The sequence below is a fragment of the Seriola dumerili genome, unplaced genomic scaffold (assembly GCF_002260705.1).
Source record: "Seriola dumerili isolate Sdu_G_001 unplaced genomic scaffold, Sdu_1.0 BDQW01000035.1, whole genome shotgun sequence".
NCBI classification, from domain to species: Eukaryota; Metazoa; Chordata; class Actinopteri; order Carangiformes; family Carangidae; genus Seriola; species Seriola dumerili.
Genome location: NW_019174290.1, coordinates 955452 through 978537, shown reverse-complemented (window position 1 = coordinate 978537; position 23086 = coordinate 955452). Strand labels below are relative to the sequence as shown.

Genomic DNA, 23086 nt, shown 5'->3' with positions numbered 1-23086 from the left:
TGTGGTACATAAACATAATAAGATTCCAAATTTCCTTCTTGTATATATATATATATATATATATGTGTGTGTGTGTGTTTTAAAAGAAACATGAATGCCTTTGATGATGATTTAACTGTGACGAGTGGTTTTCCCCACTAGAAGAAGCTCTTGACCAGGCGTCCAGGGGTGAGGATTGCACCATGTCAGAGGAAAGTGAAGAGCTGCAGCAGGAAAGCAACACAGAAATTAGGATTACAGTGAAGGAGGAAGAAGAGGAACCTGTCAACAGTAAGTAAATTACTTGACAGTGTGCAGATGTCACTCAACACATTAAAGATAATGATAATCCCACAAAGTCCTGATAATTGAGGCCCATGCTTCTGAGGGAATACTGAATTGTACCCATAAAGAGGAATTTTGAACAGCTGTGTGAAATAAATAATGTTGCTGTGAACAGTTAAGATGGGAGGAAGGTTCCTTACACAAGTGGGGTGAGACTTTTAGTGCAGCTTGCATTTATTTTCTTTAAGCATGAACTTATGTAGGCTCATCGTCTGGAGGCTAATGCTAAAACACAACATGAGAGGCTGAAGGTTCCTGTCAATCCTACACCATGTTGTATTCCGTAAATAACAATGTTTTAACAAGTGAAAATGTTCACATTAGTTGTTTATTTTGTTCAGTGTTGCTAAATAGCATGTTTCAACCCTCCCCATTTTTGTTTCCAGTGACTGTAGAGGATCCTGATTGTGTTGCTGACAGTGAAAAAGACAGTCCTCCATTATCGCCAGTGCAGGAAGAGTTTAACAACAATCTCACAAAGAGCTCTTACTGCTGTGGGCTCTGTGGAAGAGACTGTCACAAGATGTCTGCGCTGCAAATCCACATGCGAATTCACTCGGGAGAGAAACCTTATCAATGCAGTCTGTGTGGGAAGCAGTTCACCCAGAAAGGTCAACTCAAAGGTCACCAGAAAGTCCACACAGGAGAGAAACCGTTCTCCTGCCCGGACTGCGGGAAGAGCTTTGCCCACTCGGGGGCCATGAACAGACACCGGCTCACTCACACAGGAGAGAGGCCCTACCACTGCTCCGTGTGTGACAGGAGCTTCAACCAGTCCGGACGCTTGAGGGAACACGAGAAAATCCACTTTGGGGAGAAGTTTGACTGTCCAGAGTGTGAAAAGAGTTTCACACGAGCTTCAAGCCTCAAGAACCATTTCAGGCTTCACACAGGAGAAAGGCCGTACGGCTGCGACATCTGCGGGAGAGGATTCAGCCGCTCACAAAGCCTGAGGCTCCACAAACGAAAACATGAGCTGATACAGACTGAGGAGGAGTCTGCCTTCAATGTGAAGAATGATGAATTCTCACAGAGTGACGATAACTCTCCAATTAATATGTGTATAACAGACAAAAACATCTTATAATGTATTTATATAAACCACACAGGTATGTGCCAGTAGTGCTATAACAGTACAAGATTTTAGGCAGTAGAACGTGAACTGAAAGAGACGTAAGTGACTACCTCTGTGAATAGACCGTTATTAAACCTTTATGTGGTGGTTCACCCAAAAAGTATTACAACTAAGATATTTATCTCCCGGAAACGTGCAAATTAACACACAATCACACAAACCAGTTGATGTTCAGCGACTTTCAACACAGTTTCAAACAAAATGACAAAACAAATATTTGCTACAAACGCAACTTTTGTAAAATCTTGGAAACTGTTGAGACGATAAATTTTAGAGGTCGTATTTGCTCGTTTATCACTATGTTAGTTTCATTGGAAAATCATAGTATTTAAGGTAGTGCAAATGAGTCATTTAAGGTTTGTGATTTCACTGTGTCCATGCAGTATTTTCCATTCCAACTAATTGTGTATGTGGAAATTGGATTGAAGAGTAATTATGTTTTTGTATCAGATGTTACGGTGGCCAATGAGCAGTCCAGGAATCAGGTGAAACTGGAATTCATTCTTTGGGAAATGTACCCAGTAACAAAACCATGGGAACATGAGGTTACATCAGGTGTTTGCCAAAACCATTTTGCCTTAGTGGTGATAAATTTTTATCTCTGTTTTGTACAGTAGTTATTCAAGAACCAAATCATGATTCAGGTTCACCTGGTTTAAACAGCTCTTTAAGGCCAAGAAACCATTGTGAATTAAAGGCTACGATACAAAAGGCAAAAATTTGAAGCCATGTAGATGGTAAATTTTGCCCAGTGCTGCCTCTGTCTAATTGTATGGGACATGTTATACTGAACAATAAAAGTAAAAGTACTAAATTTTGCCTGAGGAGTTATATCTGCTGGAGTTAATGTACGAGAGGTACAAATACAATATGCAAAAAGTCATATTTAAATAATTAAAAAATATTTTTGTGGTTTACACTATTAAGAGGCATCAATGGTTGACTCTTAAAAATTTTCAAAAACATATATATACATATAAAATATATAAAAATATACATATACATATTTTATATTTTGGAACAAACAAATTCTTGGTATGTGGAAAAGGAAAACCAATGTATATTGTAGTTAAAGGCAAAAGGAGATGTGTGTCATATACCATACATAAAACAGCATGTGCCAGGAATATATTAATATACTGTATATTTTTTATTTTATACAACACTTTAAACCAATATTGAGGAAACATCTATTTAAATTCTTGAACCACAGGGTATCTTTAATGTGTTTTAAAGTAGGATTAAAGTCTGTCAGGTGAGAAAAATTTCAAAATCGACAACTATATGTTCTCAGACAAAAACTATTATAATTCAAAGCACATTTACAGGTGGTAACCATTATCTTATTAAGAACACCTTTATTGTTAAATCCTGCACCTCTCTTGTTGAACCTGCATTGGCGCAGCACACAGGTCCAGGTTGGCTGTGTAATTTACAGGTTTTAAAAAAAACCCAGAGCTGGTCCTGAAGGCAGCACCATTACAAAGAAACATACTCCTCACTTTTTTAGTCAAAAAAATGTAACCAACCATGAATTAATCATCCTTATATACTTTACCGTCGTTGACATTATCACATAAGATCTCGACAATGACATCTTGAGTTTAGTTTACAGATCGTGAATCCGACATCTTCAAACGGAAGTTTTAGAAATTACGAGGCTCTTCGAATGTGACATGGAGATAAACAGACCCACACCGTCCAGACAGTTAAGGTTATCAACGTTACGAATTACTTCGCCAACGTAGCATTCATTTAAAATTAAAAATTACTATATTTTTGTGCGTGTAAAGTTCAAAGCTCATACAGGTGAGTAATGTTGATGTAAACGCCCGTGTCAGCTATGGGTGGCTAACATTAGCTCACATTAACGGTGCTGCTAACTGTAGCTAACGCTAATAAACGTTATTTTGCAACAGTAACGTACAGAAAACAGTCCGTCGGTCCCGGCCGACTAGTCCTTGTTTTCTCATGACCAAAATTCCCCAGGTGAAGTCATCCAGTCCGTTGATTAACTCCAGTAACTAAGCGGTCCAATGTTTCCTAGGTGAACTTTGACATTTACATGATTTTCTACGCAGGGGCTAGCTGAAGTTAGCCACAACATCATGTCCTGTGGCCAAAATGTGCAGAAACTTCATGTCAGCGTTCATAACACCTCAACCTAAGATGGTAAAAACCTGACATGTAGCTAGAGAGTTGTGTTTGAAAAATACCGTCACCCAGTCAAGATCACGTTAATTTCATATTTATAACCGTAATTTATAAGACTTAAATAAGACCTAAACTTACTGCAGCATGATCTCAATATTCATCTGTTATTTAAGATATTTAATTGACAAATAGCTGTGTAATTGCACATCTATGGTATCTTTTTTTCTATGTGATCTATGTGTTTCTATGTCTTTCGTCACCATAATGTGCTCTTAATTGTTTCGTGGTGGAATGTAATGTATTATTATAATAATGTATAATACAATGCATCATTAATAATACAATTCTATGAAATAAATATTTTCACATAATGACTACTTTTACTTTTGATACTTTTAGTACATTTTTCCGATTATACTTTTGTACTGTTACTTCAGTAACATTTTGAATGCAGGATTGTAACTTGTAATGGAGTATTTCTGCTTTTACTTAACTAAAGGATCTGAATACTTCTTCCATCACTGCTCTTGACTCAGATCCTCTGCTTTCCAATTAAATCAACTATCAAATCAGAGAAACTGATCACTACACCTTGTCTTGTGCAGACACTTCTCCAACCAACTCCGAACAGCCGGAACTCACATTTGTCACTGTACTGACCTTTGTCCCACTGTCTCTGTTTCTCTATCTCTCTTACATGTGTTCAGTCTCTTACTTTGACAAGCACACACTGTCAGGATGGTTTCATACAAGCGCCTGAACCCTGAAGATGTTCAGTTTTCCAATGCTGTGTTGTCGGAGGAGCCTCGAACTGTCCAACAAGAAGTTTCAGTGAGTTCAAGCCTTGAACCTTCTGCAGTTTGTCTTAAAACTGCAAAGGATTGATCTCTCTCTGTGTGAATTCAAATCATTGCTGTAGAAACTTCATGCTCTTTCCCCTATCTGCCAATGTTTTGGGATATTTCACAATCTAGATGTGTTTGTCTCATTATTTTATTGTTTGTTTTATTGTAGTTATGGTTTTATACAGCTCTCAGGCTGTTTGTACGGTGTCACTTTATTGCCAGTTTAATTGCTGACATTACATTGGCATTATTGTAAGTCTGAACCTGTTTTTTATGTTGTTAGTCTGTAACTCTCTGTCAGTGCTGCCAATCTGGGACTCTCCTGATAATAACAACCTTTCCCTCATTGTAGCTTTGATAGTTGAATAAGATAAACGTAACCATGGCTATGGTCCTTTTTTTTTTTTTTATTTAAAATGTATTTTTAACTTATTCAAGAGGCAAAGATCTTTATGTTCCCAGCTGAGGGTTTGGTCTTGTTCCACTCACTATTGACGCTGGATGGTTTTTCAGTTTGGAAGAAGAAAATGAGTTTGATTCTGTTCTGTTCTGAGTTGGCTGTTACATACAAAACATTTACAGGAGTCTTTATTAGTGTAAAATTTGAGTTTTTTAAGATTTTATTTTTATTTCTTCGGCGACCAGGCACTCAGTTTATATGAACCTTTTCACTTAAATGTACATACAGTGCTGAGGTCACTTTATTACATACACCCGTAAAATCTAATTTAGTCCAGTTTAACAGAGACCTCATTTATTGACATATAATTAAATTAATCCCTTTCTGACAATGTTAATCAAAAATCAATTAATTTTCTTGATAAAGGTAGACTTTATAGTGGAACTTTTAATTGGATTGCATTATATTTTAATTAAGTACCTAATTAAGTAGCCATTGAGTGTATGTTATTTGGTAGTGTGTATTTTTTGGTTCGTGTATGTGTTACTGGAAGATGGCCGTTATTATTTCTTGATGTAGCTATGTCTTGTAATCCCATGTGAGATGGATAGATAAAAAGCTAATTAACTAATTAGAATGCACAGTGACTACTTTGGTGTGTTGCTTATTTGATTTCCTTGCTGTGTTTAAAGTTGCAGGAGCCAGAGGAGGCCTCCTTGCTTCCACGGATGCCCTCATGCTCCGTCACCACAGGCCTCCTGGTTATTGGCTGCCTGTTGCTGCTCCTCTGTGGAGGCTGGCTACTGGGCACCATGTTCTGGCTGCACGGTTCGTCCAACCAACAGCCACATAGACCCCCGCCACCGGCCACGGCACAAACGCCGCAAACAGAAGTAAACGACACTGTGTCTGCCTCACGTCGTCAGGCTTGCAGTTTAATTCCAGAGGCGTGGAGGTTTGATTGCTACCCTGAAAGAGGAGTGGTCGTGACCAAAGACTTATGTGAGGCGAGGAACTGTTGCTTTATCCCTGCTTCCCCCTCCCCTGCCGCCCGCCCATCAGGGAGAAATGGTATCCCCTGGTGTTTCTATCCTCCGGATTTCCCTTCCTACTCGCTCGTGTCAATAAACGACACATCCCTGGGACAAAAAGGTACGCTCGTGAGAGAGGTGAAGACCTATTACCCAGCAGACATCCTCACTCTAGAGGTGGAGATACGTCATGAGACAGACACACGGCTACGTGTCAGGGTGAGTGGAGGATGCCCACATTAGTCATACAGCATGCAGTTTCCGTTTGTGTAGAAGAACTTTACTCTTTTTATCTCTGCAGAGGACTTGAAGCATCATAAATGATCTAGCAGGTATTTAAGGAAGGTTCTGTTTATGATTTCACAGCAACTTTTTTACACTAAAATGCTTTGATGTAATTTTGGATAACAGCTTTCCTTGCATGAGAAAGTGCTTCCTGGGTTCCTGGTACATTTTAAAGTTGAAGCTGCACTAAATCAATATTCTTATATTAACTGTGAATCAAAGGAATATGTATAATGCAAAAGGCGTCACTCTTAGTAAAGAACCCCTGACCCCTGACAGCTGTTCCCCTCAGCTGTGTGCTGTGTTTTAAGACTTTTAGCTGGTGCAGAAGGTTACAGTTATATGAGCTGAAAGACTGAGTGAATATTGAAAATACTTTCATCAGGTGTCCAGAAACACAACCTCAAAGAAATGGTGATGTTGCTCTTTGTCTGCTGGATGTGTTTCCTGAAACACTTCCCATGATAAATTCATAAAGTTATAATATGGTGAACTGACTTACCAATGCCACGAAAAACCGTACAAACACAGGCCTCCAGACCTAAACCATACATGTCACAGATGTTTAAGAAATGAACAAACCTTGTGAGCAATCTCATTAACCCCCAATTATACATGTTAGCAAACAACACAGTTCACATTCAAAGCAGTTAATAGGTCAACAAGGTCTGTGCCAATATTTTAATTAAACCAAGCAGGTTCAAAGGGACTGTCATAAACTTTGGTTAAGTTTTTATTCCATAATGCCGCAGATTCTTTGGTATGTTACTCAAATACAAACTGTTTGTTTGTCTAATGTATCTCATTTTAGATTACGGACCCTTCTAACTCAAGGTTTGAAGTCCCAATCTCTGTCCCCACCGCCACCAAGAAGGCAGAAAGTCCAGAGTACATAGTAGAGCTTTCAAAAGAGCCATTTGGTCTCATCGTGAAGAGAAGCTCTACAGGAGCTGTGCTGTAAGTCTGACATGAGCTGGCTACACTTACACAGATGTTGTATACCAGAAAGTCAGTTGAGAAAATGACCATGTTGGGGTATTAATACTATGTCCCTCTTCAATGGTTCCTTGTTAGTCTGAACACCACAGAGGCTCCTCTCTTCTATGCGGATCAGTTCCTCCAGTTCTCCACCTCCCTGTCCAGTCAGTTCATCTATGGCCTGGGGGAACATCGCTCCACCTTTCTGCATGATGTCCACTGGAACACACTCACCATGTGGGCCAGGGATGTGCCTCCCATGGTATGGAAGCTCCTGATATTGTCACTGCTCTGTTTATACAGTAGATATGACCCACCTGGGTGGGTCTGTGTTTTTTCTACCAGAGGAAGAGAGGCGGCAGGAGCCATGATTTCATTGTTTGCTCGCTAGAAATGGACGTATAAACCTCAGGAAAACACAAAACCTCAGTTTGGACAAAGGACTTTATTTATTTATTCCGGGGCATCAGTGATTGTTTGATTCAAGTTTGATTATGATTTTGGAGAAATAGCCACCGAAGTAATATTCTTGTTTCTCTCTGAACTGTAGGAACAGACAAACCTGTACGGAGCTCATCCATTTTACCTGGCAATGGAGGAAGGAGGGAACGCACACGGCTTCTTCCTGCTGAACAGCAACGCAATGGGTCAGTCCGCTCAGCGCCCTCATACTTCCTAGTCATGCAATAATACCCACTGGCGCTTTCTGATGCTCACAGTTGGTAGATTTCACAACTCTTTCTTGTGACAACAGCTGACAACAGTCAGCAGTTATATAAACGCAGAAGTCCCTAACAGACTCTCCTGTGATGACCTTGTTCAGTGTGATTTCAGTGTCTACAACAATAAATAGGAACTTTCCAGTGTCATGTTGTATTTCCTAATAGTAATACTGAGCGCTGCTAACTGAAAGGTCATCATGTCATCATCTAGAGAATGATGAAAATCAGCTTTAATGTTTTAATGCAGATCTCGTCTGATCTTGCTCAGTATGATTTTCCTATAAATAATCGATGTTTCATGTGTTTGGTCAGATGTGGTCCTCCAGCCGGCCCCGGCCCTCACCTGGCGTACTATTGGTGGAATCCTTGACTTTTACGTTTTCCTTGGTCCTGATCCTGGTTCAGTTATTGAGCAGTATGTGGACGTCATAGGTTAGTAGGAGACTGGGATTATGGGCGTGTCGACGTGTAAAATATATGAGTCTGATGTATTTTCTTACACATCATATACCTGTCTCATACATTATAAGGTTATTGTAGAATTACACTGCAGCTGTAACTTGAGATCGAGATCGAGAGAGACTGAGAGATCGTCCACATTAGTTTATTTTCATGCGAACCAACAGACACAGTCCTGCTGCTGCAAAATTCCCCCAAAGCATCAAATGAGTATTAATCAGCAGCTAAAAACAGTCCCCACAAATGATTATTTCCTCTTGTTTGAGTCACAACACTACAGCATGGAGCCCAGCTGCTTGAAGAGGAAATTATTTAGTTTATTTTGAAATGAAACTATATATTGAATTGTTTTTGAATATTTACATCTATAGGAGTCGTGATTAATTCACTAAGTCCGTTTCCATTGCACTTTGTTGCATTTTGCTTTTTATCGATAAACCAACTTTTCCACCTCAGCCAAGTGTGAAAACTTTGTTGTGATGTTTGTGTTGGATCCAGTTTGTTTTAATCTTTGTTTGGGATTTGTTGATGATAACAAAAGTGTGGAATAATGCCAGATTTATTCTTTAAGTAGTAATTTTGTGAATAGCTGCACATTACAGAAGATTTGTGTCATGTGTCATGTTGTTTTGTATACACCTCAGTCCTACGGATTCACCTCTGTCGCTCTAAGTTCCTCCATTTTTCTTTTGATAACATCCTCCCCTGCTTTCACTCACACTCCTTTCTCTCCTCATCACTCTATCTTGTGGTAGGATACCCTGCGATGCCCATCTACTGGGCTTTAGGATACCATCTCTGTCGCTGGGGTTACAACACCAGTGATTCTACCTGGGAAATTGTCAAGAACATGAGGAATTATGGGATACCACAGGTAAAGTGGGCACAGCAGATTGTTTGAATGTTTGTACATTTGTCTATTATTTGATTATTTATTGTGTCATTCTTTTTGCAGGATGTCCAGTGGAATGACATCGACTACATGGACCAATTTATGGACTTCACTTTTGACTCGACAAAGTTCGCGACGCTGCCTGACCTGGTCAAGGACCTGCACGCTCATGACCAGCGCTATGTCATGATCCTGGTACACAGGAGTTTGTACTTTGTGTTTTTTGTCTGATGTGGCCTGTGTTCATGTGTGTGTGTGTGTGTGTGACTGTTGTTTCTCAACCTGCAGGACCCGGGTATCAGCAGTACTCAGCCAGAGGGATCATACAGGCCGTTCGATGAAGGACTGAAGAGAGACGTTTTTATTAGGGATGCTGAAGGAAAAACACTCATTGGGAAGGTGAGACATGAATCATCACACTACATTGGCTGATCACAAATTCTTCTTCTTATTTAATATTTTAATTACATTTTGCAAAATACTGTTTAAAAGACATAAGACGGTTTAAAAGATGACATACAAAACCCATCATTCACAATGTATTCACAATATTTAGATATCAGGAGCAAGGGACAGAAACATAGATTAAATGGTAGTGGCAAGTCCTACACTGTGTCATGTTGACATATAGGTGAGAAGTATCACTGCTACTGTTTACAAACCCATCACTGATGTGATGTGATATAAAACATGCCCAGACATTGTCTCCATACTCCTTCAAATCTGTTCTGTGTGTTTGGTTTCTACTCTCTCCGTTGTCTTTCGTTTTCAGAAGGAAACATTTAGCTTGAGTGATAAATAAAAATTCCCCATCCTTTACTCCAGGTGTGGCCTGGTCTGACGGCTTATCCGGATTTCTCTGATGACGCAACACATGAGTGGTGGTACGACAACCTGAAGAGGTTCCATGACAAAGTGCCATTTGATGGATTATGGATTGTAAGTATGAGAATGGGAGAGATCAGTGGGGGAAAAAAAAAGAAACCGTTGACCCTGACTTAAATGGCATTGCTGTAGTGGTTCTCAGCGTTTCCTCTCCATGACCTTTGTCTCACCATTATTAGGACATGAATGAACCGTCTAATTTCCTGGATGGATCCACTAACGGCTGTCCATCAAACAGTCTTGAAAATCCTCCTTATACACCTGGTGGGAGACACAGATCTCAAGCACAACTCACACAACAAACATAACAGAAAGATGCACTTATATGATTGTCAGAAATTCTAATTGTGTCTTTTACCTTGCAGGTATACTAGGAGGTTTGCTGAGAGCCAAAACAGTGTGTGCCACTGCACAGCAGAAGCAGTCCATACACTATAATATGCACAGCCTGTACGGACTCATGGAAGCTAAAGCCTCTGCCAGGTCAGGACAACTGAAGTACACACACACACACACACACACACACACACACACCTCTGCTTCCTTAAATCTTGTTCCTGTCCTCTAAATCTTCTTCCTCTCCGTCCCCTTGTCCAGCGCTCTGATGCGGATCGTGGCAAAGAGACCTTTTGTGATCTCTCGCTCCACCTTCCCCAGTCAGGGGATGTACTCTGGCCACTGGCTGGGAGACAACAGGAGCCAATGGAAAGACCTTTACACCTCTATAGCAGGTACGATCACACAGACACTTCAATTATTCCTTTTCCTCTGAGTATATTATTGTCTGCTGCGTTTCAAGATTAAACTTTGTCAACTTCTTATCAATATCTGAACAAAACAGAAGTTTGGTGGTGTGCACAAAAACCATATCCAACTTGCTCACACACATATAATTGTAATTTCTGCTTTTCTGTTATAATAATTTTTCTCTTCTGGTGTTTATCCAGACATTTAAAACAGATGTAATCTAAATCAACAATCCATGCATGTTTTTTTCTTTTTCCTGAAGCTCCATTTATCATTTTTATATTAACAGTGAAGTCACTATTTGTAAAGTAAAACAGGTGACGAAGTATTTTCACCAGAAGAAAGTTGAAGTTAGCTGGATATTTTCCCCAGAAGCTGTGAAACAGACTTAGAGCTGCGTGGTGGATGACAAAATGAAAATATGACACCAAGTGAATGCTAATGTTGCTAACATGTTAGCCATAACAACTTCAGCTCTAAATTGGTAACATGTCAGTGCAGTTTGTCTGACAGTTTGTTGTGGTCCTCTTCCGCCTCCAAGTGGTCAAAGTAAATGAATGCGGCTTTAAGTGATTGCCATATTTTTGCCAGATTGTTCAGCAAATGCAGATTTGTCAGCAGTTTTTAGTACATTTATGACGCATTTTTGTTGTTGTGAATGGCTAATTTGCTAATTTGAAGGTTGTGTGATGCTTAAACTCTGTATTATGGCTCCATGTGGCACTTAAACTTTCATCTGTACACACTTTGTACTACTTTAGATTTTTAAGAAAATTGTGTCTGAAATTACCAATGGAATAGTTTGACGTCGGTTTTATATCTCAGATTTTCCACCTCTCTCCTTCTGTCCTTCAGGTATGTTGACCTTTAACCTTCTGGGCATCCCGCTGGTGGGAGCAGACATCTGCGGCTTCAGTGAGGAGCCGCAGGAGGAGCTGTGTGTCCGCTGGACGCAGGTCGGAGCTTTTTATCCCTTTACACGCAACCACAACGCCATCGACATGAAGGTAATACTTTAACATCACTGCTCCAACCTCATCTTAGAGCTCCATGGGAAAAATACTGCTGTGTAATACCAATTTAAGACATATTTGGAGTGCTGTAGTTTATCCCTGTCTCCTTTTAGAAATGTGACTTTTTTCTGACACTGTCTGACTTTGAAACGTGTTTGCAGCCTCAGGATCCCACAGCTTTCAGCCCTCTGGCTCGTACAGCCATGAAACAGGCTCTGCTGCTGCGTTACTCTCTCTTCCCTGTCCTCTACACTCTCTTTCATCACGCACATGTGCACGGACACACTGTTGCCCGACCGCTGATGTTCGAGTAAGTAGAGCTTAAAAACACAACCTTGTATTTTTGTTTTTTTTCTACTTTCTTATACATTTAAATTCTTATTTTTGACTTGACATTTTGAGCTTTGCCTAACTGTATGATTCCTGTATGTTCTCAACAGGTTTCCAAAAGATGTAAGAACCTACGGGATTGACAAACAGTTCCTGTGGGGGAAGAATTTGTTGGTGACACCAGTGTTAGATCCTGGAGTGGATTCTGTGGACGGTTACTTCCCCGAGGGACTGTGGTATGACTACTACACGGTAAGAGCCATACTCAGCATTCAGCCTGGCACACACAGACTCATTATGCTGTTTGAGTGTGGAATGAAATGGAGTAAAGAGTGAAGTAATATGCCCATGTGTGTTCCTCTTCCTCCCAGGGTGACTCTGTGCGCAGTAAGGGTGAAGAGCTTCAACTCCATGCACCTCTAGATAAGATCAACCTGCATTTGCGTGAAGGATCTGTTACACCAACACAGGTATACAAAAGGATCTTTGTTTCACTTTCACATTTTCAAGTTCTTTTTTTTTTTTTTTTTTGGATGATTTAAAATGTGTTTACCAAACTTGACAATAGAGAGACGTGTGTGCAGAACATGTGCAGCATATCAGGTGAAATGGTCAGTTCAGCACAAATACACAAACACTTTCTCTCTTACTCAGAGTGGTATCGAGCTATAAAGACAGTTTAGGTTTGGTTATTTATATATATATATATATATATATATATATATTATCCAGAGTTACCAGGACTTTGTTGCTGGCAAAATGTTGTATGTTATATGTATTATATTTTCAACATGACATTTACATGACAGTTAATGCACATACAAGCAAATTTGTCTGCATGGTTTATAAGAACTAGAGATAATTGGATAATTTGTATTGTGGGTGAGCTGACCCTTTAAGTTGTTCTAAGTGATCTGGCTAAAACCTAAAAACACACACACACATCAAATGTACATGATTTTTCTAAAGATACAAAAATATTTCTTAAACCTGATGTTGGGGTTCTGTGAATCTGACCTGGGAGCAGTTTATAATGTATGGTTTGTTTTTCTCTTTCAATTCGTGTGTACAGGCGCCCAACCTGACCCTGTGGGTGAGCAGCGGTCAGCCGCTCCACCTGGTCTCTTCTCTCTCTGACGATGGTTCAGCCAGTGGAGACTTGTTCTGGGACGACGGAGAGAGCATCGACACGTACGAGAGCGACCATTACGCCTACATCATCTTCAGCGTCGCTCAGGTGCTCACACTCGTTTAGTTTTGCCTTAAAAGAAAAGAAGAAGAAAAAAAAAAAAAACGACCTTTGGTATCTCTCATTGCCTCATTCCAGCCTGCTTTGTCAGATTTATGATTACCCACATTTCCCAGAATGCCTTTTGACAACCTGCTTAAACTGTGTCTGAACATGTCTGATTCAGCTGTGGGTGATGTGTGGAGATAAAGAGAGGAAATGTTAGGTCAGAAAGTGAGAGTTACTTAAACACAGCAGGCGGAGGTCGAATATATCTCTAGGTTTTTTATTTTTATAGCTGTATGTTTGAGCCTCACTCTGCAGAATGATGTATGAGTTTGACACTTGACAGCTGTTTTCACATTCAGCTGCTGAAGGGAGCTCTGCTCAGGAATCATATTCCTGTGTACATATATAATACATATGTAAGTAAGTGTGACGTGGAAATTTGAAACTCCAGTGCACATAAACTGAAAATGAACTTTTCAGTGCAGTAGCAGAAGTCTCCCAAAATCCTGATAATATTTGCATATTCATAAAGTCTGGACTCTATTTAATAACAGTGATGGAGTAAATGTAATTAAAAAAAGTTTTAATCAGGTAATTGAATTTTTTTGTGGAAAAAGGAGCCACAAATTATAATCTAAAGCAATGTATATTTATATGTCTTCAAACAAACCTGGAAGGGATCTTTAATCTTTTAAACAGCAATGCTGCTGCACTGCATGAATTCTTATCACATCACATTGTTTACGTTTGACCTCAAGAAGTAAGAAACGTAATTAAATGAACCTGGAAATGTGAAACAGGACGGGGCTCGAAGGTTTATTTTTGACATAATATTCATTTAAACATGTGCTGCCATGTGATCTGACATCCATCGTCTTATTTTGTAGAACGTGATGACGTCCCAGGTGCTCCATAACAACGTGGAGGCCACATACATCACTGTGGAGTCGGCCTCCTTCTACGGCGTGAAGGAGAAGCCAAGCAGAGTGTTTGTGAACTCCCAAGATGCAGTGTTCACCTACAGAGCCAACCAGGTGAGCCAAGAGGTGGGGGGGGGGGAGAGACAGAAAATGGGAAACCGTAGTTGTGCTTGTTATTCATGCTGAATCACTTGGAGGTCACGCAGTTTCCGTAGGTGGATTTAGCCACTAAAATTAAGTGGCAGAAGTGGCGGATCACATGCTCCACAATTGTCTTACATCTGATTAAACATAAAATACAGATGATGTTGTTAGTTTTACTTCTACATTTTACAACAACAGTATTTAATTGTGTAACCAAAACCTATACACATGTGGCTTCAGCTGTCATGAGTCAAAGTAGCAATACCAGGCTATACAAATACTGCAAAAGTAAAAGTCTTGCGTTCACAGTTTTTCATACAGAATGGTCCACGCTAGTATTATATTGTTGAATGACTGGATCATTATTGTTGACACACTAACATATAAATAAATAGTACTTTAATGTTGTAGTTGGTCTGAGTGGAGCTAATTTTAAATGCTAATATATTTTTATGGTATTTAATCTAAAACAATTCAACCTATTTTATAACATGATCATATGTTTTTTTTATTTAAAATCTTTATCTGAAAAGTAACTGAAATGAGGTTAGGTAGAAGTTAGGTTTCACATCTCACTCTGAAACGTCAACAAGTCGAAGTATAAAGTAGCAAGTAGTACCCTCAAAATTGTACTTCAGTGTACGTAGTTACTTGCTGAACCCTTCTAGCAGGGTGATTTTTAAAACACATTTGATTAATTAATTAAAAGAAGACCCAGTGACCCACTTCAAGATATTAAAGAGATGTCCCCTGTGATATCTCTTGTGTAGCATATGACTCGTGCAGTCGTGTTGTCGTCCTGTTTTTCATAGTGTAGGCCTTTAGTTTACCCGACTGAATGACCTTTGTTCTCCGTTCTCCCTCTGCAGGTGTTAACAGTTGCAGATCTCGGTCTCAACCTCAGTCAGAACTTCACCATCAGCTGGATGTAATGACTCTGATGTTTTCATGATTGGTTTTACTTGTTGTTGACTGTTGAAGTCACAAGCAGACACATATTTAAGTGTGAGGACAGTGATGGTTTTTCATTGTTTTGGCTCTTTAATCCAGAACATTGGATGGGAATAACAATTGTGAGATTCAAGTGCTGATTTTAAACTTTAAAGAGTAACTTAACACCGGACTGTTTCCTGTTGCACCTCAAACAAGACAGTGATGTTACAGTGTACTGACAACGAGCCACACTGATCCTGGAGTACACCTGTACATCACTGCAGCAAGCTGAGAAGTTAAACCACTGGAGGTTATCAAAAACCAAAACTCTCTGCAGCTCTTAAATTTCTCTCTAATATAGTTCACATCTGTATTGAGTGTTGTACTTCAGTTCAGGTCTAATGTGCTTGAGCACAGAGCCAAAACAAAGCTGCCCATTTGTCGGACGGATAAGACAAAGTGTAAGAACGCTGAAGTGAGTGTTAGTCTTATTTATAGCGCAACATTGTCTCAAAGATGCTTTGCACACTTCAAATGGACAAAAGCTTAAGAAACAACGACATGAAACCACTGACCTACAGTAGTTTAGACACTGCTTTAAATATGTGTGGACATGTATTATTTTTAGCTGAAGTGTCATCTGACTGAAACAAAAAGCTCAGCTTTGCCTTTAGTACTTTAACTTTATTTTTAGCTCCGTTTGAATAAAAAAAAAAATCTCATCAGCAGAAAGATGATGTGCAATAAATGAGAGGATAATTACCTTCCTGAGAATGTGACAGGAGTCTGACTGTAGTCCATGATGTAATCAACAGTATGTGCTTTAATGCTGTTTACAGCCCATTTTTGCACTAATTAGTGTTGCAGCATTGTAAAGGTAGATACAGGTGCCTTATGATTCCTGTTTGTGCGTTTTTGAGCGTTTCTGGGTTTGTTCCTTTCCAAGATTGTAGTACTGCTCTGCCTGAAGATGGCTTTAACTGTAAAGTTATAATGAAGCAGCCACAAGTCTTCTGTAGACATACTGTGATGCCTCTGAAGGCAGACGGCAACCAAAAGCTAAAGCCAGACGCGTTTCATGAGCTGGTTGAGTGAAGTTTTTATGCTCAGTCACTTTCATTCTGCCTAAATTTGACCTTAATGCTGTGGAAATCAGAATTGATGGGTCTCTGCACCTTATGCAACTTTGAAGAATCATTTGTTCAAGGAATCATCAGTGCATGTGTGTTGTGAAGTAAACTACGCAAAACCCCAAAACATTTTTTTTTTTACGCATGAAAAGACGACGTATATTTTACTGTCATTTGTGTTGATGTAACTGAAATTGTGACACTAACAGTTTGCAGTGTTTTATCATGAAGCATTGTGTTTTAACTTTTGTGTAATTGCTTAAATGTAGTTATATGAACAACGTGAAAACTACAAGGGTGTCGCTGGGTGTTTTTTTTATCTCAGCACACCTCATTTAAAATGACAGTAGAAATCTTCTACAGCAGCAACACGACAATGAAAGGAAATTTGGTGAATTAATGTCTTAAAATTCAAGGTAAAGAAATTTCATGTTTGTTTTTTTTTGTTACAAATGTACAATGTCATGTTTTGAGCCCTGATGTGATCAATAGATTATATTTGAATAAATTTTATTTTGATCTCGCCTGCATTTGGATCATGAACCTGAAGTATTGAAGAACATGCGCCACTAGAGGACACAGTTTCTCAATGCTGTGATCCTTGTTGGTATCGTTTCTCATAACAGATGAGTGTGTAATTCCCCTCATGGCAACAAAGGATTTTATGCAAGACTTTGCATATTCATCAGTTTAAATTGCTGAAAGGCAGAAGATGATGTTGGGTTCAACCCCACAGGAGAAAATTTGGGGGAGAAATGTGAAAAACAAATGGTTTTCCCTTCCTCTCCAAGTCTGATCAAAGTATCCCTCTAATCAACAACAGGTCTGTAGTGCTGGAGCTACCAAGTTTGAGGTTAATCTATGGACAGTTTTACTGTAATGTTTCACTATGGTTGTCCTCTCTTTAGTTGCCAGGTGTTGTACAATGAATNAAAAAAAAAAATCTCATCAGCAGAAAGATGATGTGCAATAAATGAGAGGATAATTACCTTCCTGAGAATGTGACAGGAGTCTGACTGTAGTCCATGATGTAATCAACAGTATGTGCTTTAATGCTGTTTACAGCCCATTTTTGCACTAATTAGTGTTGCAGCATTGTAAAGGTAGATACAGGTGCCTTATGATTCCTGTTTGTGCGTTTTTGAGCGTTTCTGGGTTTGTTCCTTTCCAAGATTGTAGTACTGCTCTGCCTGAAGATGGCTTTAACTGTAAAGTTATAATGAAGCAGCCACAAGTCTTCTGTAGACATACTGTGATGCCTCTGAAGGCAGACGGCAACCAAAAGCTAAAGCCAGACGCGTTTCATGAGCTGGTTGAGTGAAGTTTTTATGCTCAGTCACTTTCATTCTGCCTAAATTTGACCTTAATGCTGTGGAAATCAGAATTGATGGGTCTCTGCACCTTATGCAACTTTGAAGAATCATTTGTTCAAGGAATCATCAGTGCATGTGTGTTGTGAAGTAAACTACGCAAAACCCCAAAACATTTTTTTTTTTTACGCATGAAAAGACGACGTATATTTTACTGTCATTTGTGTTGATGTAACTGAAATTGTGACACTAACAGTTTGCAGTGTTTTATCATGAAGCATTGTGTTTTAACTTTTGTGTAATTGCTTAAATGTAGTTATATGAACAACGTGAAAACTACAAGGGTGTCACTGGGTGTTTTTTTTATCTCAGCACACCTCATTTAAAATGACAGTAGAAATCTTCTACAGCAGCAACACGACAATGAAAGGAAATTTGGTGAATTAATGTCTTAAAATTCAAGGTAAAGAAATTTCATGTTTGTTTTTTTTTGTTACAAATGTACAATGTCATGTTTTGAGCCCTGATGTGATCAATAGATTATATTTGAATAAATTTTATTTTGATCTCGCCTGCATTTGGATCATGAACCTGAAGTATTGAAGAACATGCGCCACTAGAGGACACAGTTTCTCAATGCTGTGATCCTTGTTGGTATCGTTTCTCATAACAGATGAGTGTGTAATTCCCCTCATGGCAACAAAGGATTTTATGCAAGACTTTGCATATTCATCAGTTTAAATTGCTGAAAGGCAGAAGATGATGTTGGGTTCAACCCCACAGGAGAAAATTTGGGGGAGAAATGTGAAAAACAAATGGTTTTCCCTTCCTCTCCAAGTCTGATCAAAGTATCCCTCTAATCAACAACAGGTCTGTAGTGCTGGAGCTACCAAGTTTGAGGTTAATCTATGGACAGTTTTACTGTAATGTTTCACTATGGTTGTCCTCTCTTTAGTTGCCAGGTGTTGTACAATGAATTACAACCTTTGTGGACTAAGAAACGGCACAATCTGTTGTTAACGTTTATCTTATCTATTTTTCTACAGTTACTCTCGGAGTCATAAAAAAGGTTGAACTCCTGGTGTGAGTTGGCTCAAACTAAAACATACAAACAGACATATACATATATTTATAATAATAATATAAAAATTATGTTTTATTATTTATTTGTGTTTTTTTTCCCTCTTCCTGTTGTCTTCACAGCATCAGGCATTTGAGCTGGTCTTTCTTATCACCTCCTCTACTTTCCTCTATGTGAGAAGTGTAACCTTTATCTTTCTGTCCATGTGCGGCCTCTTTCTGACTGTGTTTTTTCTATTTCCTGACCGGGGTCTTCAAGTCTCCAACATTTAAAAAAAAAAAAAAACCCATTTGTAAGTAGATGGGAGAATCTCAGGATGTCTGTCATTAAGATACGCGGGTCGTCTGAGGACTGAGCTGCATCAGTTGGTCTCTTCAAAATTAACTGAATTAATTGTATGTGCAGCTCTCCATAGTAACTAACCAGAAAACACGAAGTAAACTGTGAAAGAAGCAGTGACACAGAGCCAAGACTTAGACTGGATCTCATGAGTCATGAAACTAAACAAGTATTTGATTGTCTTACACACACACACACCCACACACACATACAAACGCATGAAGACACACACACACATCAGCCCCTGAAAGTGAAAGCAAACAACATGTCCCATATTCCCCCTGTGATAGCAGGCTTGAATTATCCTCCACTACTGATGAACTCATGATAGACATGTTTTTTTGGCTCTGTGCAAACGTTCACAGGCTAACTGTTTCCAGATGGCAGTTTGTGTAGGGCACATATATCATTCAGTGGGTGGGGGGGTGGGGGGGGCAGAAAGAGAAAGAACAGCAGGGGTCTGTCAAAAGCATTCTGCTCTACTGACGAGGGCATTTCCTGTCTGGATTTGGGAGGATTAAGTATTTGTACGTGGGGGGTGTCAGCATGTGGAGAGAGGGAGGAAGCGCAGGACTTCACAGGACTTTCAGGGAATTTTAGGGAACATTTAGGGAAAAACTAAAACAGATTTTCATAGGCAAAAAAAAAAGAAAAGGGATTTACCGCCATGGTTTACACATAACTGAGAAAAAACCCATTATTGCCAGATAGTGTTTCAGTCTGGGCTTTCTGAGGTTGCCTGTTTTGACATGTTTAGTCATGTTCATGTTGCATATTTCATACAGAAAGCTGCACAAAACAAACACAAAAGTCTGTTATTTTTGTATAATAAAGTACCAATTTGATGTTTTAAAATAAAGTAACATTCAATCATGTTTTACAAATGGTTATTGTGCAAGACGGTCTAGGGAGCCATAAAAGGGCTAAAAGCAGCTTCTTTGTTCGATTCATGCTTTCCTTTTCTGTCCCGAGGTTTTCTTTAACACTTGAGTTAGTGCTGTGGGACTGACAAAAAGAGCACAGCACGCTACAGCCCTTTTAAGTGTGTGTGTGTGTGTGTGTGTGTGTGTGTGTGTGCGTGCTCCCAACTTCTCTTCAGTCCACCAGTTTTGTGAAGTTAAATGATTTTTTGGGTGAGTTCTGACTTCGATTATGGGTTTCACTGTGTGATAAGAGTTAGATTTCACAAATGAGCAACTCATGTAATCATACACGGATGATTCTCCGAGCTGTTTAATAAGTAAAAAGTTTGGATTTGCTTTGCTTGACTCAGCATTCATCAACAAACAAGACTCTCCAGCCATTTTAGTGTCTCTGTCTGTAAGGCCGTACTCAAGCACAGCAGTGCTCTGAGCTAAATGCTATCACCACGCTAACATGCTGACACGAGGTGAAATATTTACCCTGTTCACCGTTGCAGTTTAGCTCGTTAGCATGCTAACATATCTGAGGTTGGTGTGATTGTCATTAGTTTTGCAGGCATTTGCCCAGAACCAAAGTATATTGGACTCATATAATTTGACCTGATGATGGTGCCAGAGGAAAAGTCAAGTTATTGGGATTCACCCTGTGGAGACCATGAGTGTCTCATCTGAATCCATCCTCTAGTTTTTGAGATACTTCAGACCCACATCACCGTCCGTAAAGCCACGCTAGCATGGCGATACATTTAGGCAATGTCACTGCAGCAGCAATAAAATACATTTTAAGGAATTCTTCCATTTTCATTTACAAATATTGCCACTGAAATGCAGAAAAAAATGTGAATACATGATAATTGTTTATTTGGAAGCAGAAACCATTCTCCCTTTGCAATAAAACTGGATCTTTCAACAAACTTTTAAAGTCTTTATTGAGGATTCCTCTTGTTGTTCGGTCGGTGTTTCACTCTCTGACCTACAGTATTTGGATTGTAAACCTACAGTGATTTGAGCTTGGTTTTCCCCAACCAGCCCAACATCTACCCTTATCAGATTTACTTTTCTTACTTTTACTTTCCTGTTTGCACTCGTCTCTTTTGCTTCTGCTTCAGATAACACAGTGCTTATGCTTATGCTTGTGTTTCTGATGTGCAAAGACTCCTAATCATTGTCTGCTCATCACAGAATCCAGTTTTGGTGAGAAGTCCAGTACATTTCCCCAGCTTACACACTCACACCCATGGTCTGAAGCTTTAATTCATCACTGATGGTGTAAGTTTTTCCAGCCAGAATGTACAGCCTGCATCTCGCAGACAAGTAACGTCTGATGGTGCCAAAACATGAAAACTTGTAGAAAGAAGTAGTTTGACCTCATGACATAGAGAGGAAATGATATGGAGTAATATGTGGTTAGAAACGTCACTGTCACAACAATCTAAGTACAAGTTTATGCAAAGGATGTCAACATCATGATTAATGAAATCATGTTGAATCAGAAACAAAGAGCTGAAAGACACTAAAATAGGGCTGAGGTCAGAATTTGCCACTACAAGTGATTACACATGACATTTGACCCACTGTCAATGTAAAATATTGATTAGTGCGACTTTGAAGTGACATGAGTTGTGACAATTTAAATGCATCACATTGCTGTGGTGCCGCCTTTTGACCAAATACCATGAAATTTTGCTTGATGCTTACATGTTTACTGAACCCATTCAACATGAATGTAATTTATATTAAACACCTACAATAACTTGGAAGACAATTAATTGAAAATGATTGAATATGAAAAAAACAAATGAAAAACCTTTTCAGGGGTTAAAGGAGCAGTGTGAAAGATTTAATATAATATGTGTGGGACTAAAATATCCATAATCATGTTTTAATTAATGTATAATCATCTGAAACTAAGAAGCGCTGTGTTTTTGTTAGCTTAGAATGAGTCCTATATATCTATATAGTGAATGGTGCCTGTTCCACAGAGCCCATCATGTTGTACCGCCATGTTTCTACAGTAGCACAAAACGTCTAGAGGGGCCTTTCATGTAAAACTCTGAAGGCCCCGAAGGCCATGAGAAGAACAGAAAGGGTGGGGGGAGGGATGCTCTGTTGGTTTCAATCTAGATGCCACTAAAATCCCACATACTGGCCATTTAATCAAATTTGGTGAATTATTTTATGTTATCTATAACCAAACTAATCACTTTGTTTTTTTTGCCCATGGCCGAACTTTCCACCAGACTTCACAGAAATGTGAAGATTATTCTACAGACAAAAGAGGAAAACAAACATAACATTGCAGGGAAGAGGGCGCAGCGACGTACACAGGTGTTTGTCGGTAAAACAAAGCACGTCTCCTCTTTGTTTTCAGCCTGTTGCATTTCAACAGAGCATGTGTGCAGGTGTCAGGTAACTCAGTGAAAAGACTCCACCCGCCTCCTTCAACACACCCAGTGGACAGGACAGGACAAGCTGACTCACACAAGCAACAACCACACCCGGTGAACTGGTTTCACAGTTCATTCTCTATTTACTAAAATAGCTACACATTACAACCCTTAAATAAATATTACATTGTCCTATAGTAATACAGCAAACACACACATGTAAATATGGCAACGCCTGTGTGAAGGCAACTGTGGACTTTTAGTGAGGAGGTGACTCAGCAGTGTTGAGGACAGTAAGGTTGCGTCGTCTGCTTCGTTTCTGCATGTTTAGTGTTTTTAATGACCTCAGGTAGAGTTTACGTTGCATAATTGCACACAAAGCACTGCACACATGGTAGGTTTTATGTGTGTGCTTTTGTAATGTTTTGTCTGCAACTCCTCATGCTCCCGTCTAAGCCAAGCCTCCCTTGCAAGTCCTCAAT

At 39.3% G+C, this 23086-nt stretch overlaps 2 protein-coding genes across 6 annotated transcripts in view; both read left to right on the top strand.

The window, feature by feature from the left end:
• Positions 1 to 2246, top strand: part of LOC111216526 (zinc finger protein 728-like) — a 12490-nt gene extending 10244 nt beyond the window's left edge. The window contains exons 9-10 of the mRNA XM_022738053.1: positions 142 to 270; positions 711 to 2246. Of these exons, the coding sequence (XP_022593774.1) occupies positions 142 to 270; positions 711 to 1411 (830 nt within the window). The 3' untranslated portion in view covers positions 1412 to 2246. The remainder of the gene's footprint in view (positions 1 to 141; positions 271 to 710) is intronic.
• An 889-nt stretch (positions 2247 to 3135) lies between these two features.
• On the top strand, positions 3136 to 15920 carry LOC111216602 (lysosomal alpha-glucosidase-like). 5 transcript variants are annotated; one of them, XM_022738171.1, is made up of 21 exons: positions 3136 to 3173; positions 4321 to 4444; positions 5551 to 6108; positions 6986 to 7131; positions 7249 to 7414; positions 7703 to 7799; positions 8187 to 8306; positions 9089 to 9207; positions 9289 to 9420; positions 9514 to 9624; positions 10051 to 10164; positions 10290 to 10374; positions 10476 to 10593; positions 10708 to 10841; positions 11713 to 11864; positions 12032 to 12180; positions 12311 to 12452; positions 12572 to 12670; positions 13273 to 13437; positions 14325 to 14471; positions 15371 to 15920. In XM_022738171.1, exons 2-21 carry the CDS (start codon positions 4352 to 4354, stop codon positions 15431 to 15433), a joined length of 2910 nt encoding a protein of 969 aa, XP_022593892.1. In that variant the 5' UTR covers positions 3136 to 3173; positions 4321 to 4351; the 3' UTR covers positions 15434 to 15920. The 5 variants fall into 5 exon arrangements, with proteins under 5 accessions (XP_022593892.1, XP_022593895.1, XP_022593891.1 ...); XM_022738174.1 differs by having other exon boundaries at positions 3143 to 3268; positions 5557 to 6108; XM_022738170.1 differs by having other exon boundaries at positions 3143 to 3268.
• Positions 15921 to 23086: the final 7166 nt, after the last annotated feature.